This window comes from Amphibalanus amphitrite, unplaced genomic scaffold (genome assembly GCF_019059575.1).
Source record: "Amphibalanus amphitrite isolate SeventyFive unplaced genomic scaffold, NRLGWU_Aamphi_draft 002171F_arrow, whole genome shotgun sequence".
Lineage (NCBI taxonomy): Eukaryota > Metazoa > Arthropoda > Thecostraca > Balanomorpha > Balanidae > Amphibalanus > Amphibalanus amphitrite.
The window spans coordinates 8,384-26,880 of NW_024883664.1; the positions used below are offsets into that span (position 1 = coordinate 8,384).

At 44.6% G+C, this 18,497-nt stretch overlaps 1 protein-coding gene across 1 annotated transcript in view; it reads left to right on the forward strand.

The window, feature by feature from the left end:
- Positions 1 to 2,524: 2,524 nt before the first annotated feature.
- Positions 2,525 to 18,497, forward strand: part of LOC122376504 (guanylate cyclase 32E-like) — a gene marked incomplete at its 3' end in the record, with an annotated part of 41,600 nt that continues 25,627 nt past the window's right edge. Inside the window, exons 1-4 of the mRNA XM_043356394.1 lie at positions 2,525 to 2,647; positions 3,070 to 3,249; positions 5,483 to 5,600; positions 7,759 to 7,911. Of these exons, the coding sequence (XP_043212329.1) occupies positions 2,525 to 2,647; positions 3,070 to 3,249; positions 5,483 to 5,600; positions 7,759 to 7,911 (574 nt within the window). The remainder of the gene's footprint in view (positions 2,648 to 3,069; positions 3,250 to 5,482; positions 5,601 to 7,758; positions 7,912 to 18,497) is intronic.

Here is an 18,497-nt window from a genome sequence, read left to right on the forward strand (position 1 = left end):
GAGAGCTCGCAGCTTCAATTGCCTTGCGCTGACGGATCAACACGATTAATCTTGTCTAGATCTTATGATCTTATTATTTTTCAATGATCAATTCAGTGTGCAAATGCGAACAAAATCATCATGTCAAAGCCCGTGCTTATCTATGCAGGAGCTCTGTAAAGTACGTACAGGTAAAGCGCGAATTGGTCGGCTCGTCGGAGCCTTCAAGGGACCAGCAACTACAAAATGCCTACATCATTCGCTTGGCTCATGACGACCACTTCTACTCGTTTCTTTTTCTACTCGTACATACCTCGTTTCTGTTATCATGTTCAATGCTGATACATTCTGCCAATGTTGTGAGCAAGATATCGGTACAGATATAATTAAATAAGGTATTTTCATATTGTGCTGGGCTTTATCCGATCTAAGTAGATGCAAAGTACGCTTTTCTACAGCTAAGAACGGAATGGTGATGTGTTCATGGCCGTTCCGTGTTTGTAGGAAGCCTTTACATAGGTGCGCACTGCTCGTTAATCTAATTGAATCAATACACTCACTTTCCACACCGGATCCAAGCAGCTGATATTTCGTGAAAACTATCGACAGCCTCCGCTCCAGCCGGCTGATTCCCGTTTTAGGAGCGGCGAGCTCTGCTGGCAATCACCGGCCGACTGTGGTGCAGACCCGGTTCACAGACCTGCAGCTAACGCAATTTAGACGGCGCTAATGTCGCACTGGGATCGCGGTGACCGCCAGTGCCGCCCCCCGGGGCGCAATCGATTCATTGATGAGAGCGGGAGATAACAGCGGGTAGGCAGAATGGTGGATGAGAATGGGTTTGGGCACTTACTGGGCTACTACATATGTTAGGTGGCGCGGAGGTGGCCGTGCGTATGTGGAAATGTGACCCAGGCTTGATAATTCATCTGTTGAGACTGTTGCTGCTGTCAATTGGCAGCTATTTTATAATTTCTGCTATGCTATACATAAATGGGAATGCGGATAAAAATAGCTGAAGCTAGATCCCTGGAAATGCATAAGCACATGGGCATAGTCATTTGTGGATTGTTGATCGAGTTCCTACCTATGCCTCGCTATGGTGTTTGGGCGCATTCGCTCTGCACGCCGCAGTGTGAGCGCGTTCGGGTATTTCCGTTGACCGGGCCATGCCGCTGTTTATGCTGGCCTTATAGGCGCCCTGTCGCCATCCATGATAATGCGTCATTCCCGTAAGTTGATTACGCGTGACACCAGCTGAGCCCGCGGTGTGCGGCCCTCCTATCAGTCTCCACACTGCAGTCACCAAACGACCGCAAATGACTCTCTCAATATTGTGCGGACCGTGAACACCTCTGGATCAAACGTGCTAATGGCTAATTCTGAAAAGTAGCCGTGGCCCCAAATATATAAGCAAGTAAATGCATATCAGGAACGGATTTTCCTATCAGCTCCAAATTGTAATCAGCTTGTAATGCGCTTGTTCATGTGTAATTCGTTTGTAATACTTTGCCCATATATCTCCGATCATTGAATATGGTTTGTTGCCATTGGCGATGTTCTTCTTCATTATTATTTATTTTGTTTATTATTTTATTCCTCTAACTGACGTGACGCTGTACAACGTGTGCGTTATAGGTAAGGTATGTAAGGTAGTAGGTACGTATGTTAGACGGGATTTTGCAGGATATGGGGAAAATAGATCATTTTGGTTCGCGGAGACGTCTCTTTTATGATTTTTCGCCGCAAGCTATTTCAGCCATTTTGTGGTTAAGATGGCTGAAGTGGATTTGAGATTGATTCCAGAATGCAAAGGCGGAGCTGAGACGCCTGTTACGGAATGGCTGGCAAAGTCGGGCTTGTATATAAGCCGCGCGGTGTAACTGAGGAGCTCCACGAAGTGATACCGTTGAGACTGACGAGAGGGACGCTCGCCCGTCTTTCAGCAACTACCGGAATGTGTTATGTGATAAGGATGAAATGTAGAGAAAATTAAGGCGGCGCCTAGGACAGCATTCGTTGATAATACCTTTGTTGCTTTAGAAAAAATCGTCAGCTGTAAATTATCACCATCTGAATCAGCTGACGTCTATCTAGCGGAACTGCGCCGACTCTAGCTTGTTTGGAGGGTTTGCTAAAGCGTGGGACACATCTTTCAAGCGTGCATATCGCAAATTGACTCATACACACTAAGCTGCCAGTCGCGGGAGCGGAAAATATGCCACGTTTTTCGATGGAAAGTGCTGAGAAGGCATGTACCTAAATAGCGAAATGTGAAACAAACTGATCTCACTAATGCCCTATCTATATGAACACAATCGAACCAATTCTGCTGTACATCATTCCATAGAACTTTCCAGCTCAGCTCTTTCTTATCTTTTTACGCCATTGTACGTTCATATATTGAGTTGGTCTTCATTATTGTTTGTGACATGAGAGAGGCCAGCCTGGTGGAATAATTGTGTTCATAGCATGCTTCATGCTCCTTGCATCCTGGGACGGCACCATAGCGTGATCGTGTCATGGTGAGTTCCGTCCTGGCTGCATGGAGCGGAAGCTTTTACACGGTCTCTCAAGAGGCCGCGGCCTGATATTCAGACAGCAGAAAGATGGAGCGGCTGAGACAATCTCTGAGCAGAAAACGAAAAAGCAGAGGAAGGACATGAAAGTGAGAGGGATAGAGAGGGAGAGAGAGAGAGGGAGAGGGAGAGGGAGAGGGAGAGGGAGAGGGAGAGGGAAAGGAAGGGAGAGGGAGAGGGAGATAGATAGATAGAGAGAGAAAGAGAGAGAGAGAGAGAGAGAGAGAGAGAGAGAGAGAGAGAGAGAGAGAGAGAGAGAGAGAGAGAGAGAGAGAGAGAGAGAGAGAGAGAGAGAGAGAGAGATAAAGGGAGAGAGAGAGAGAGAGAGAGGGGGGGGGGAGGTTCAAGGGTGGTCGGAGAGGTGAGTGTTGTCGAAACTAGATCTGCTTTTTATTGCCATTTTCCATTTTCTAGTGCACATGCTCAAAATGGGTCAGGGAATCCAGAAAGCCAGAGGACTGCACCTCACCGCCACCAGCCGTATAACCCCACCCCCTCCCTGTACCCACAGCAATGCTCTGACCCGCGCGTCTCAGACAAGGAGACCTACCCGACGACGGCGCGCACCCGTCCGCCGTCCACCAAGATCTCCAAGTCGGTGGTGTCTCTGCTGCTGCGGTTCGGCTGGGACCGCATCGTCATGGTGCGCTCCACGAAGAAGGAGTGGAGCATGATCGCCGACGCGATCAGGGTGAGGATGACGTAAATTATCCCTCGGTTATATACGTAAATCACAACAGTTTGTTATCGAGGTACGTTCATTGCCACTTAAACCAACTTGCCACAAACACCAAACAAACAAACAAACCTCAGTTCATGGTATCTTGTTTTGTTCACTACGTTTCATTCAAACTGCGGCGAGAGAACCAGACATCGATCTTTACTCAAGTCCTTAATTACCCCAACCTTGGTCAACCTCTGGCGCAAGCGTTTCATCAGCGTTTTGTGTAACTACACACAAAAGCTGAGCAATCTGCGCCTGACGTGCGCAGACGCAGAGCCAGTGGCCATTCTATCCCCATAAGGCATGTACAGAAGCTCTGTGTGCGTCCTGTCATCTGCAGTCTCGTGCCAATGCCCGGTGACGTCATAGAATTGTTTGCCTCGCACCTCAGTAGATGGCTCTGTCACCTCGGGCACAGCTGCAAAGGCGCTACGCAATTGTCATATAACTAACATAAACGTTTTTTGTTCCATACTTCTTGTTAGTTTTTGGCCAGAAGTCCCTCCAACTGTTGTGTTTTTCACCATGTTTTTCACATAACTTTGCGCACTTTTAGTAAACTCGAAGTTCTGTTTCGCTTTGTTCACATCAATCTTGTGTGTGTGTGTACCTACTGCATTAACAACAACATATATAATCAACACAGTACACTATTTATCAGAAAGCGCGTTGTTGTCCTAATGCCAAGACATCATCGTCCAGGCTTCTGCTGTCATCATGTTTTTATTTTCTATGTAACGTTGGATAATTTTTGCATCCTTTAGTACGCAGCTGATAAAGAAAGGCTGCAGTGGCATCTGCGTGTCCAATATTAAATCTGTTAACCCTATTAGTGGCAGGCTCCTGGCTACCCCATATTAGTGGCAGGGGGGGGGGCTGTTTACGAACCCCCCCCTTGATATCTCGAGATCTAACCGGCTGATTTTCAAAATTCAAACGGCATTCAATTTGGCTCAACGAGATCTACATTTCTAAAAAAAATAAAATTAAAAAATGTCAATAGGGGGGTAGAGGGGGGTAAAAACGGGCAAATTGCAGATACATTTTAGACTGTTTATCACGGCCAGGTTTCTGAACCAATCTTAACGCAACTTTTGCCGATCGATAGAGAATGAACCAGGAATTCACATGGATCCTAAAAATATGCATTTTCAAAAATCATAGGCGGATACAGATCATTGAGATTGGGGGTACACAAAAAGTATAGTAAATAAGGTTTTTGTTGGTACTGTTTCTAAAAAGGGTGGCAATGGTCTTGTTATGTTACAATTTTCTTATGAGAGAATGACTAAAATTGTATTGGTCATGCATAGGCGGTGTCAGGGCACCTATGTTGGGAGGTAAAACATAACCCCCCTTTTTGGACGCCTGGATCCGCCTATTATAACAAAAACGTGTCAAAAGAGGATGCACAATAACTTTGTATATGTTATCACATGATACCTTTCATTCACTGTTCGTAAAACTGGTGCAGCATCGTGATCTTCGCCCAAATGACTCGCTTCACGAATAGGACCCCCAATTCCCAGTGCTCTGGAGCCGCCCCTGGTAAAGTTATGAACTTGAAATTTTCAGGGAATGTGCCCAATTTAGTTTTAGGAAAAGTCAGAAAATTTCAGCATCGTAGCTTCAGCTACGATGCTGAAATGTTTCGGAGATATTCCCGAAAAACCTGAGGGGTGGATAAAAACACCCCCCCCCCCCCCTGCCACTAATAGGGTTAAATCCTAAATGCAGCAATTAATAATCACCAGGTCTCTCCAAACACCAGGCAGGTGCTCAGCTGATAAAGACACCTGAAACCTTACTATCTCCAATTGAAGCCTATTTTCCGAGCCGTCCCGCCGAAAGAAATGCAAAACGCTGTTTTACTTGCCGGAAAAAAGGAGTTGCTTTATCCCCAAGAGGCAGCTCAGATTGAGGAAACAAAAGTCAAAACGGTTGCTGAATCGAAAGAATATCGTGGTAAATTAGCGTTGCTTACTCTAAAGTAGCTTTCTTATCTTTCTTGCTTTGGGACAAACATTTTCACCTGACAATAAAGTTCATAGAAGGTTAGTTACTAACTTATGCATGAAATCACAGTTTATAGCTGGCCTGTTTTGAGACTGCAATCCGACAAAAGTTCCTGTATAAGAACGCGCGGTAATGCTGAAATGGTTGCGGCGATGTCATATTTCAATGTGTCTCTGTTTCGCAGGATCTGGCACTAGCCCACGGAGTGGACGTTCATAAGTCTCACAACATCGGAAACTACCTCTCCTTCTCACACAAGGACACGCTGAATGAAATCGCTCGGACCCGGGAGAGCACTCGAGGTGAGTCTGAATGATCCCCCCCTCTCTCTATCTCTCTTTCCCACTCTGTCTTTCTCTCGGCTATCGATTGAAAGACGCAATTATATAATGCTGCATGACGTTAAATTGTTTATGCAATTGGCTGCGTCTGATGTAAGAGGTTTGTTTCCCGAAACCACTCTCATAATGTTTATCCGTCTTTACTCCCTATGTCTATAGATTCTCTTCTTTTTATTTTTATTATATTGTATTATTTTATATTGTATTATTTTTTCTTCTTTTTTTTGCTCCGGAATGCGGAGACCATCGTAATCGCTATTTTGCTCGAAACCGTACTCGTAATATTAGCGGGTTCCATGTTATATTTTAGCCATAGATACCAGACGATATCAGTCTGCAGTTGTTTCGTCCCTGGATGACTCTTCAGGACGCGTTTGCGGCTCACGCATTCAGTGATCGTATCGTTATTCATGAGGCGACCCTCGATTGGCGCAGCTCGAGCCCGGCGGCCGTGCGTCACGTCTTTCGTCAGGTGTGTGCTGCTATTTCAATAGCGGATCGGTGATCTACGGTGGCCCTACGGCACTTGGCATGCATTTGGTTGAGCCGTCCAGCGAAAGTGGAGATTTAGCCGATCCGCATCGATTGAAATAGATCGAGACGCCGCGAGGGCGGTCAGAGGTGTGAGATGGAGGATTCGGGCGCCGGAACTTTTAGTTACATGTCTGTGCAATATGCTGTCTTCATTTTGACGGATTTATGTTTTTATATCGTTTGCAATCTCGCAGAATTTCTGATTTTTGCGTGTAACATTTTCTTTATGACTCTCCTTTCTTTCAAACGATATTTTATTTTCCTGTTTTAAAGTTGAATGTTATTTTGTGATGTAAGAAGAGTGCATTACAATGATGGGATTCATTCTCATATAAAGCTGAATCTAATTTTTAAATATGCCTGCTGAAATTCGACAAATAATGTACGAAATATGCGTCGTAGGCTGTACCCAGACGGCACCAAGTGCAGGGCACTGTATGCCACTAGTACCAGTCGTCGCGTTTCTCTAAAGCATTTACCACGTGGAGAACACGTGGTGGCGTGTCCCATGGTACTGTAACATTCTGGGACTCGTACTCTATGCATGTCATGGGAGCATGAATCAAACCACATCAGCCCCACACGTAACACTTACAGGGTATATCTGCAGTAGTATTCCAACAGCCCTGAGTGGCTTGTGTTAAAACTTACATTGAAATACGACGTTCATGTGTGTCATGTCCAAATATATTTATGCATTTATGTGCTTGTTGACAGATCAACAACGCATATTGCATAGTTGCTAGAATACAACATTGAATAGGGGCTCTCGTTAACAAAAAACACGCACAAACAATTAATGTCTGTGTGCCTGCTATTATACATATGGTTATGAATAACTACCTTTACGTAAAAGTAAATATTCAAACAGGAAAAAACAGCTAGTTGCCGATAACCTACCAACCTAATCATTGGTTGTGATCTATTGATCACGGGTTTGGCCATGATGCCCCAAATTGTTTGGTTTCAGTCATTTGCTGTTTCAGTCATCGCGTTGGTCTAAGACAGGATGGCCATGTCCATTCTCGACAAGAATGGACATGGAAAAGCACATATACATTCAACATCCACGTGTGCAGCGTGCATTCTACAAGAGCACTACCACTGCGCAGTCAGCAGTGAGAAGACGGATTTTCTGCCATTTGCTAAAAAAACGGCAATGTCCATTGCCACCTTTCAGACGGAAAAGGTGGCGGAATTCTGGCCGTTTGTCTCCTTCAATCAGTCGTGTTCAGTCTGCACTCTATTCAGCAGTGTTGTGCTACCTAACGAACGGCTCAGAGGGGCCACACGCGTCCGGTAGCATTTCTGAGCCATTCACCGGTCACGGCACCATGATAAATGACCGCCCATTGCCAGGAGTGACCTTGTGACCGACCTCCGTAAAGACCGCCTGTGACCACCGCTGGCATTGTGAGTGGCCTCCGCAGCGGTCGGTGATGGTATTTATGAACATGGTAGTGACGGCATCCAATGACATTTCTGGTAAGGTAAGCGACCTTTGTAACGATGACCATCGACAAAACTAAACGAATGGTGAGTTGTCTGCGATATGTTCCCTCTGACAAATGTCTCTCCCTTTCAGTGTACGTTTTCGTTGGCGAACATATTCTCCTGGTGGACTTTGTGGAACATATGTACGTCTCCGGCTACTTGTCCACTGGAAAATACGCCATCATAGCAGTGGATGAGGAAATCTACGTACCTGATGTCAACCCTGAGTGGTACATGGTAAAAGGTGGGTAGATACCTGGTGAATACGCGGTGAAAGGTGGGTAACTCAGTGGTCAATGCGTGGCAAAAGGTAGGGGGCTCAGTGGTACTGCGAGTGAGAGATGTGATGGAATACAGGCCAAAAGATAAGTTCTCTAACGAATAACGATGCAGCGCAAAAGGCACAGGTAGCCCAAGTGAACTTCTTTTCAATTAAAGATGCGTATCGAATGCCCTGTACGGAATGCAGCATGCGCTGTCCCGTCCAAATTGTACTGTAAACATTTACAATCCTTGGCCAGTCGAGCGTTGTCACTCCATAGATGGGTATCCGTATGGTACAGTAGGTCTACTAAAAAAGTCCCCCGCTCCAGAGGCGGCCGGCCGGCCGAACCCCCGGATTCCAGCCCCGACTCTATTGTGCAGGCCGCGGCAGCGACACGGGTCAGGTCGCGGCGCCCGGCGAGTGGGTCAGTTGGCGGCGGCCGGCCGTGGAGTGAGGAAGCCGTGTGTGGGGCGCAGAGATGCTGCAGTGCAGAGGATTGGAAGATAATGCAAGGCCATATATAGGAGATAATGACTCTGCACGATGCCGGAAATGATGCCTTTGTGATCTAAATTAAACACCTGCAGTGCATATCCTCCCTTGCCCCATTCCTATTTTATCATAATCCTTCAATAATCCGTAATGGCCATTTAACGCAGGCAAGCAAACAAAACAACCCGTTTAGCGGCGACATCATCTCGTATAAAAAAGCGACAGTGATGATTAGAATAGACTTAGCGCGAGGGCAAATCGAGGGGTATCATAGGTGGAGAATTGTGACCAGCTGGGGGTGCTCGGACGCAGCAAATCCGCCGCCGCCTAGCGGTGACCTTGACCCGCGCCGCCCGGCCGCGGCTCCAAAGCCAAGCCGGCGTGGAATTGGAAGAGCTCGAGCACCCCCAGTCCAGCACAATTCTCCACCCGTGAGGGGTATAACTATATGTATCACATACCGAGTATTTTATTCCCATCTAGCGAATTCATTAAGATTGGGGATCTTGTCCAACAAGTCAGCGGCCGTTCTAGACACAGATAAATGCTTTTTTTTCGGTCGCATCATTATCTGCAAAAATTCGAAGCGAGGTTTAATTAACCCTCGCCGGCCGAGAAGAAGGGGTGGATGCCGCCACCATGTATTTTTTGCGGTAGCTCAAAGCACACTGAAGATAGACGGCTGACATTTCACACGCCTTACATTTCATTCAAGCCGGATCACTTGACATCAACCACGTTTTCAGGTCAGGTCACTTAACTATGACGTCTTAAAGGGACCCTCCCACCTTCAAAAAAGTTAATGAATTGCCATGAAAGTGATGTCGCTCGGTTCAGAAAGAGCGAAAACGAATATCTACCAAATTTCATCGAACAATATTCACCAGTTTTCAAGATATTAGACTTTTACTTTTGTTTACTTTTTGGGATCTCCGCTGTTCCTAGCGACTTTATTTGAAAGTGCGGCACTTGTTGCGCGCAAAGCAGCATATACCACCGCGTGCTACCAAACGCTTTAGTCAGGGTTACTTTTACAGGAAAAGTTGAGAGGGGGAATAAAGTTCGGGGCAAAGGCGGATCCAGGGGCATCTGAAAGGGGGGTGGGCGGCAATACCATTAGGTTTTTCGTTAGGATGGAGCCCGCAGAACCTTACCTACCCCCAAATCCTATTCTTTCCTCGGGTTTCAGCCACTTTATTTTGGAAGGTTGCCAAAAAATAATTTTGCTAAAAAATATACGCACCTACCTTGGCTGTAAGGGGCGGGGGAGGTCCCAACTTGACTGCGCCCTTGCAAATGCCAATCAGTAGTATCAACCTATCAGTGGTATCAATAACTAGTAGGTATACCCCGGCCAAACATTAAGTAACGCCTTTCTAAAGAGAGAGGTTAATCCGCGCCCTGATTGGAGGTCATTTTGGCCCCCATGTGGGTTTTCTTGAAAAGCGAAAAACGGCGGCGCGCAGCGCCGCCAAATTTTTAGTACCTTACCGGGCATCAATTTGAAACCTTCGCACAAAATTTCAAGTCTTAGGTCACCTTAGGTCAGGAGTAATTGATGTCAAACTGTTCGAGCAAAAATGAGCAAAAAACATGAAATTCTTAAACGCTCACAAAAGCTACAGTTAACGAGCAATTCCAAAGTTCTTTGTGTGGTCGTGTATGTAGAGAAACGACGGCGCTACAAAACTGCAATCTCTTCAACTACAAGGTGGGCAGTGATATCCGAACAAAAACTAATGAAGCACAAAACTTGAATTATTACTATTAGTATTAGTGAGCAGTGAAAGTTCCATTGGGAAAGCCGGCTGTGATGAGGTACATTTTTTTTGCGCCCTGCTCTGCATGCAAAGCAGATGAACGTGAATGCTGCATAAAGAGAAAAGTCATTTATTACTCAAAGCTTTAATGCCTATGGGCATAGGCGCGGGAGCCGGGGGGGGGCAGTGGGGGCAGCTTGCCCCCCCCAACTCTGGGGCCGGGGGGGCGGTGCCCCCACAGCTTTGAGACGGAATACCACACTTTTTTTGCAAATGTTTTCTTTTTTTTGTTGAAAAAGCCGAGGGGTAAAAAATAAGTGGCCTAAAACCGGTGAGAAAACTAGATTTGGGGGTACCCTAGGTTAATCTCTATTATGGTGTGCCCCCCCAGTCGGAAAGTAGTTCCCGCGCCCCTGCCTATGGGACAAAAATAACGTTGTTTTTCCTTCAATGATTCCGGTTTGGAGGATGGTTAAACACGGCCATTGTCATATTGGGACAAAAATTTTAGATGTCTGGCCTTGGCGTCGATGAAAAAGTGAAAATAATCGTGAATAAATGGGTCGTTTCTGAGAAAGAACACAGAATATAAAAGGGGCTCCAAAAGGGGGTCACCTTCTTTTTGCGTCAAAGGAGGGGCCATGGCCCATTGCCCCCCTCCCCCTGTATCCACCCTTGGTTCGGAGAGGTAATCCCGTCCCCCGCCGGTTTCTACGCCGACGCCTGTACCGATATGTCAGTGATTTACCCCGTTTACATGAGTCATTCAGCCTAAACGGAAATATCCGATTAGCCAGGGAACGGAAAAATGCGTTTCGGTGGCCCCGTTTACATGAGCCTTATCGGAAAAATCCGTTCCGGAACGGATAATTCCCTTTACGCCGGCAGCCCGAAAAATACGGATATTTTGCGCATTTTTACATGTCTGGCGCAGCTCCTATCAAGCATTATTTGTGCTTGTTTTAGGCTTAATTTACTTGATTCTTAAAAGTTTTGTATGTAGAATTGGAAATAATCATGGCACAAGCCATTATTTTACTTGTGTGCTGTAAAAGAAGTGTGATTAACTGTCAGAAAGCAAGTAAACAATTGAGGTCTTGGACAACATTGAAGAGCACATCTATATTGAAAGTCTTTTTGGTTTCAGAAAAAGGCTAAGACAGCTCATAATAGTCATAGCTCATCATGATGGACCTCCAGTAAGTTGACAAAATGAAAATGCATGAAAGGATGTGCAGGATGGTGCCACACTTCAGAAAACATTGGTATGAAAGTGGGTGATGCGGGATTGTGTATACATTTTTGGTTGACACATTTGAAGCACTTGAATATTTCAGCATTTTATTTTCATTTTTTGCTTTTAGCTGCTCAGTTCTTCAAAGACAGGGGTCAGATCAGTACTAGGTGAATTGTGTATAGTAGATGTGACCTGTGGGTGCATTGCTTGACTGTCGGGTGCAACCCAATATCCATCATTTCCAAGTGTTAAGTCATAACAGAAATTACATCTACTCACCACCAAACTTTAAGACACTATCAGTGCAATTTTCAAAATGCATAGAATAATCCACTCAATCACACCAGGTATAAGATGTGAAGATGAAGTCCGAGTGGTACCTAGGTATGTGATTTGGTAGGTTGGTTCACCTTGTAGAATGGTAGGAAGTGGTTTGGTATAATAGGTTGTAGGCATGTAGGCGTGTTTTTAGGATGGTAGGTTGAAAGTTAGGTTGGTAGGTAAGGTTAGGTATGATTCTACAAATTCCACAAAACTTGCCAGTTGCCTGCTTCCACCATCCGAGATTAACCAAACTTTCAGAGACCTTCCCACCACTGAAGAATCTACTTCTTTGGAACAATAAGGTGAACATTTAAATATTGCTGGGGGGGGGGGGGGGCAGATGGCAGTATCACTGAGTAAATTTTGTCTGTGTGTCTTGTGTATACTTTGGCATGCAGCCAAGTTTCTGTCCCAACCAGCCTGCATGCCCTGCCGTCTGGTGGCTGTTCGCTGAAGCATAAGCTATCTGAATCACTGCCAGAGGTGGAGATCTCGGGGGGGGGGGGGGGTCGGGGCCCCCCCTGAAAACGAATTACTGCTATGTAAGTTAATGGTACTGCATTCAGTCCGCCTCCATCTGCCCGGCCTGGACCCCCCCCCCTTGACAGATCTCCACCCCTGATCACTGCTAGGAAGTTTGAAGTACCAAGGTGGAGAAAATTGTTTGGGAGCATGTAGGTACTAAAGCAAAATAAATCAAGCACTATATCCAGTGTACCAAGCACTAAATGGCACTAGCATGCTGTTCCAAGTGGCTATAGGGAGCGACTGGCTGGGAAGGCTATGTTGGTTGCCCTGGAATTGAACCCTGATTGTTGAATCTAAGAAATAAGGAAATTAACCCTAAACTAGAATGCTTCCCTTTTGAAGCATAGGACGTTCCTCTCAACACTTATGTAGGTACTTTATGAATCTGCCACAATGGCGCGAAATCATGGACAAAAAGTGGATTTTTCATTGTCATTAGACCTACCATTCAAGATAAATATGTATTTTGATGTGTAAACTAAAAAATTTCATCTATAAAACATGCATATTCATGTCATTTTCTGCTAGATGCGCAAAAAATCCGTTTAGGCCTGACGTCCTAAACGGATATTTCCCATTAATTCATCGGATATTTCCGTTCCGCGTAATCGTCATTTTTGCGCGCCCAAACCAGTTTACATGAGTCGAAACTTGCGCACTTTTCGCTAAACGGAAATATCCGTTCTAAACGTCATTTTTGCTGACTCATGTAAACGGGGTAATTGCGAAAAGACGGAAGAGACTAAGACAAGAGACGGTCCCACCGACTATCCGATCGGTATCGGGTCAAATCTGGAGTTCCTGCTGCACTGAACGTAAAATGGTTGGATGGAACCGAAAATTGAAAATTAATAATTATCTTAACGCCAGCAACGTTGATTGATGACGAGAATCTGATTAACGATGGCTATAGAATCTGAATAGCGAATTGATTGAAAATGGGCTCCAAAATAAATTTGAAAGGGGGAAATTCCCCTTTCCCTCCCTAGCCGTTCAGACACGATTTGAAAGGGGGAGCGGAATTTTCGAAGGGGGGAAATTCCCCTCTTCCCCCCTTTAAAAGTAACCCTGGCTTTAGTGAAAGATTTAAAATCGTTAGATCTGCGCTGACGTCACAAATTCTAAGGGGGCATACCAAAGCATTAGCCCCTTAGAATCCGAAAACTGCAAGTTTGAAATTCCATATCTCCGAATTAAAACATTTTTCGATGTTGTGAGTGCCCAAACCGATATTTTCAGGCCATGGCCACCAATTTGGCTATCTCAACTCAAAACTAATGTTAAGGTGGGATGGTCCCTTTAAGTAAACCTCTGCACGGTTGTCGGTTATAAAATGATGCAATCCGCAATGCACTTAGTGTCTTATAAGCATAATGAGGAATTATTGAAACTGTTTATTTGGCATCGGAAATGATCTGAAACTATACCTCAAGCACATGAAATCGTGAATTCATACATTCTTGGCAAGGTCTAATGCTTCACTTTTGCATTGTTCACCTTGCGTGACGTCATTAATGACGTCACTAGGGTCATAGGAGTGCTTCGTCAATAACTCCCGATCAAAATGAGCTAGCCAGTCGGGACAGCCATCAATGGTCTTTGCAAGACTTGCCGAATCAAATGTTATGCAAATGTCCTCTTTCAACAGCTTCGTGACCTGCGTTGCCCTAACATGACATTGACCTGAGGTAAACATCCTAAATTGCTTCACGTAAACAAAAAAGCATATAAATCGACACGTCTGAAAACAAAAAACACGATGTATCGAAATGACTATAATGCGTTTAGTTATTTACCAAAAACTGATCAAATGCCTTGGGGCCCTTGACCTGCCCTAAGAGGTCACTGATATTTTAAAATGGGGTACCAGTCGCTGCGTCACGTAACGACGCAAGCGCTCGTTTTTTTCCGCGAGGCTCTAGCAGCTAACTCAATTATAGGAGCTAAACATGGGGTCGGGGAATCGCTCCCTTCTCACTCACTATTTGGCCGGGATAGTGTTTGCAATGATTGTTAAAATCTAGCATTTTAAGATTTCAAATGACCCATTTTCCCGCCCAAGTCTTTCAATTCAAGGTCATAACACCAGGTCACGTCAAGTGACCTTACCTCACGGAAAGTTCCTGTGCTCGTCATATATAAATACACCGACTAACCGATCGCTTCAGAACTTTCAGCGATTTTAATGGGCAACAGTATATGTATTTGAAACGTTAACTTTGCAAGTTTGACATAGATGACAGAAATGCCGCTCAATTTTGAGATCGCTCGAGTCAATGGGAGAAAATTGAACTGCGTTTTTTTTTTTTTTTTGACGGAACGCATAATAAACACTCTGAAAACATGTGGTGCTTGATGAGATACAATACTAAATGGGAAAATTGTTTGTTATGTTGGGGCCATCTTTTTCGGTCTGAAAAGGCCCTTGCAGAGCTATGACATAACCATGCTCTGGTGTAGTAATTGGGTTGTGCGAGCCAGCGACAGTGATCTGCGGAAGCGAGACTGTTCCCGTGGGACGATTGCCCTGTCGGGACAGTCCAGCCGTCTCCCAAACGGTCACCCGAAGAGGATTATGTGTCCTGGAATGGATCCGACATCAACTACAGGTTGGCTGGTGGGGTGACCTCCAGTCCAGAGAGGGAAGCATGAAGACTACTGACTAGGGGCGATGCGGATTGGTTTTTCCTGAGGATAGCGAGGACGGAAGGAATCCAGCACCCTTAATCCTTCCTTATACTGAATGTATCTCAGGCTGTTAAATCTCCTAAGCGCTTTTTCTCTACATCGTCAAGGTGTCATTAACCCGCGCATGACTGGGGGGGGGGGGGGGGGGCTCTACAGAGCCCCCCTCCCGTTTTTCAGCAATATCTTCTAAACCGTTTGACGGATCAACACGAAACTTGCGGTACCTTCAAAGGCATCAATTTTACACCTTTTGTTAAAATTTCAACTTTCTAGCTACCATAATTTAACCGGAAATGACGTCAGAGTGACGTCATGTCAGCCGATTTTCATGCAAAATACTGAATTACGGGAAACGCTCTCAAGAGCTCAGTTTTAAAGCTAGATCCATTTTCTTTGCATGAGTGGACTATAAATACACATAGCTATCAAACTGCCATCTCTAATTTTCGATATTTTGAAAATTTTGAAAAATATGTATTTACAATTACAAAAATATATTAAAGTTTTTTACTTTTCGCAAAAACCGGAATATATGTGATAGAACACACACTGATGAACTACATTTGCAAGTTTTAGCCCAATATCTTCAAAAATAGCCAAGTTATTCGCATTAATATCAAAATTTTACATTTTTTTCAAATCCATTTTTCAGGGACGCCATTTAATTGCGTCCCAGAAAAGCTATTTCTGGCACCTAAAAGCTGACTCGCCCCAAAATTGGTCCTCAGCACCTATTTGGTGGATACCAGCACCAATCATGGAAAATGACCTTAATTAGCTGTTTCTGGCACCTATTCATCGGTACGCCTTACTCTTTTTTCTGAATCTGGCACCTAAATGCTGAGCGTAGCACCAATCTAGTAGAAAAATGAACTACTGGCTGGTAGAATCATGTTGTTCTGGTATAATGACCCCTGGAGTCTAGCCTAAAGGTTGCCAGTGCAGCTACACTCTAAGACAGCCCCGTAGTGATCTCAGCATTGTATATGACGTTTAAGTAAGCAAATAATATTGATTTGTTCGAAAAAAACAATGTCATTTAAATATTTAAAAGTATTTATTTGTAATGCTGAAAGGGAAACATTTTTGTGAGTAATAGTCTCGATTTTCACCATTAAAACGGGTATTGCATTTTTTGACGTCATCAAATAGCTCCAAAAAAGAAATGTAATGTTTTCATTCCGTTCAAGGCCGCTGAAGAAACGCGAGATCTTGCGTGGGACATTGTCCGTTGTTTGTTTGCCGCGCAGAGTTGTGCCGTGGTTGTGCCTTTTTCATCCGTTTCTTACTTATGTGTGCATGAAGCTTTGATTTTGTTTTTGGTTATTGTGTGGCCGGTCAGTCAAACGCCCCTGTAGAAACCGGATGCTGCGTTTGATCGAGATGGAGTCAGACGATGATTGCAGAAAGCTATTGAAAAGAGGGCCGGTTGCGTGGCATGTCTGTTCAGAGTTGACATTTTGCTTTACTCCAGTTTATGACCTGAGAGCCTGGCTGGAAGTGACGGATCCAAACTTTTCACGTTAAAATGGCTGAGGGTGCAATAATCTCTACATAGCGGGCTGGTATAGGAGCGTCTTGCTATGCTGCACCATAGCTGGCTAGTGATTCTCTTTTGGCTAGAAATGGCATTAATCATTATCTCCACTCGCGAAAATGGCACTTGACATCACCGAATGCAACGTTCATGTTTGTTAGGATACATAAAATCAGGAAGATTACGCGAATTAGGTAGGCAAACGTGGAATAAAATAGGTGCTGGATGTTTTGGTTTTGGTGCTGAATCAGCAAACAGCAAATACGGAGTTCAACTAGACGATCTGGCAACTTTAGGCTGTGTGGAAGCAATTAGGTGCCAGATTCAGATATTAGGGTCGAGTAAGCATTTTGGGGCTGATCAGCAATTAGGTGCCAGAAACAGCTTTTTAGGGACCAGAAACAAATATTCCCCATTTTTCAGTACGTTTTTGACGTCTTACAGCAATATAAATGGCACCATCGTGTTCCTGAGCTCAAACTGATCTGATAGGCACCTTTTTTGTTGAACAACTTCATTTTCAAAATTTGACCTTTTCTGACCTGAAAGTGACCTGACTTCCGGTAAATTCAGCTGACAATGACCTCAAATGACACAGACAACACTATTTTCGAAATCTACGAGTAAAATAAACCATAAAACATGCGTCACGTGACCGATACATGATATAGGGGAGAGTGGGGTGGGTTGTATCAGTTTTTATTCCTAGACCCATAACCTCGTAACTATCCGTGATAAACTCATTATTTCCATACTTTCCCCTTCCTTGATTCTTCTGCTTTTTTGTGCAAAGTAACTTTTCCGCTACCTCTACCAGTTTTTCTTCTACGGTCTCCCGAATAGAACAATGTTTTTGATACAACTTGCCCCATGCCTTGGGTGAGTTGTATCACATGGTGGGGTAATTTGTGTCACTATTTCACGTTTCAGGGAGTGTGCTTGCTACTGGTTTTGAACATAACAACAACATTAAATGGGGTTAATACAATGCATAGGTATGCTCAAAGGCTTCATTTTATTAGACCAAACTTAGGTCAATGCAATCCGAACGAAACATCAACAGACTAGACGCAAAAGTGGCCCGTTAAGAGCAAAGAAGCCAACACATTGTGCCGAAATGGAACGAGCATTGACTAGCTATCTATGTACAAACGCGAGCCAGGGCTTAGCTTTCGCGATCAAAAGCAACATACCCATACATACATACATACATACATGTTACAACATACCTCACCCGGCTCTGATACAACATGTACCTAGCCGCCATCTTGGAAAAAAACATCCTCGTGCTCAAAAAACAGCGGACAGCTGGAGAAATCCGTTTTCACTCACGCAGCCTTAGAACCTACCCTCACAGGGGCGTCGCCACGGATTTTTGAGTGGGGGGGTCGGGTTTCTAGTCTTCACCCGATGGGTAGGGGTGTTTTTTTTTTTGCCACACTTCCCAGTTTTGTGCGTGCGTATGTGTGTGTGCGCGCGTGTAACAAATCGGCGCGCAGCGCCGCGAAATTTGGTATAACCTATTAGGTAGGTATACCTACCTACATCACTTGCGTAAAAATTATCACTGGTCACTTAAGGTCAGGTCGCCATGTCAAGTTCAGTTATACGGTATACCTCTATCAAACTTTCTCCTCTCGCCATTCTTGTAGCTTTTCTCCCATAACTTCGAAATTTGGTACACTATATACCTAATGTATGGGGTTATACGTATCAGCAATTCATTATTCTGAGTATTTGCATCTATGATCTGGAGGCAGGTCAAATACGTGACCTCATCATTAGAAAATAATGAGAAATTAGAAAAGCACGAATGCCTCCTGCTTTGAAAAAGTTCGTCAGAAACGCAAAATATCTTTGGAGCCATGACAAATCTGCTCATCATTGCCAGGGACAGGGTGCAACTTATAATGGCGAGTGATGTCTCGAAAGGTCATTAGTGGAAATGTCCATCGATGGCCACCAGCATTTTTTCTACAACTTTTGACGAAGACGCGGT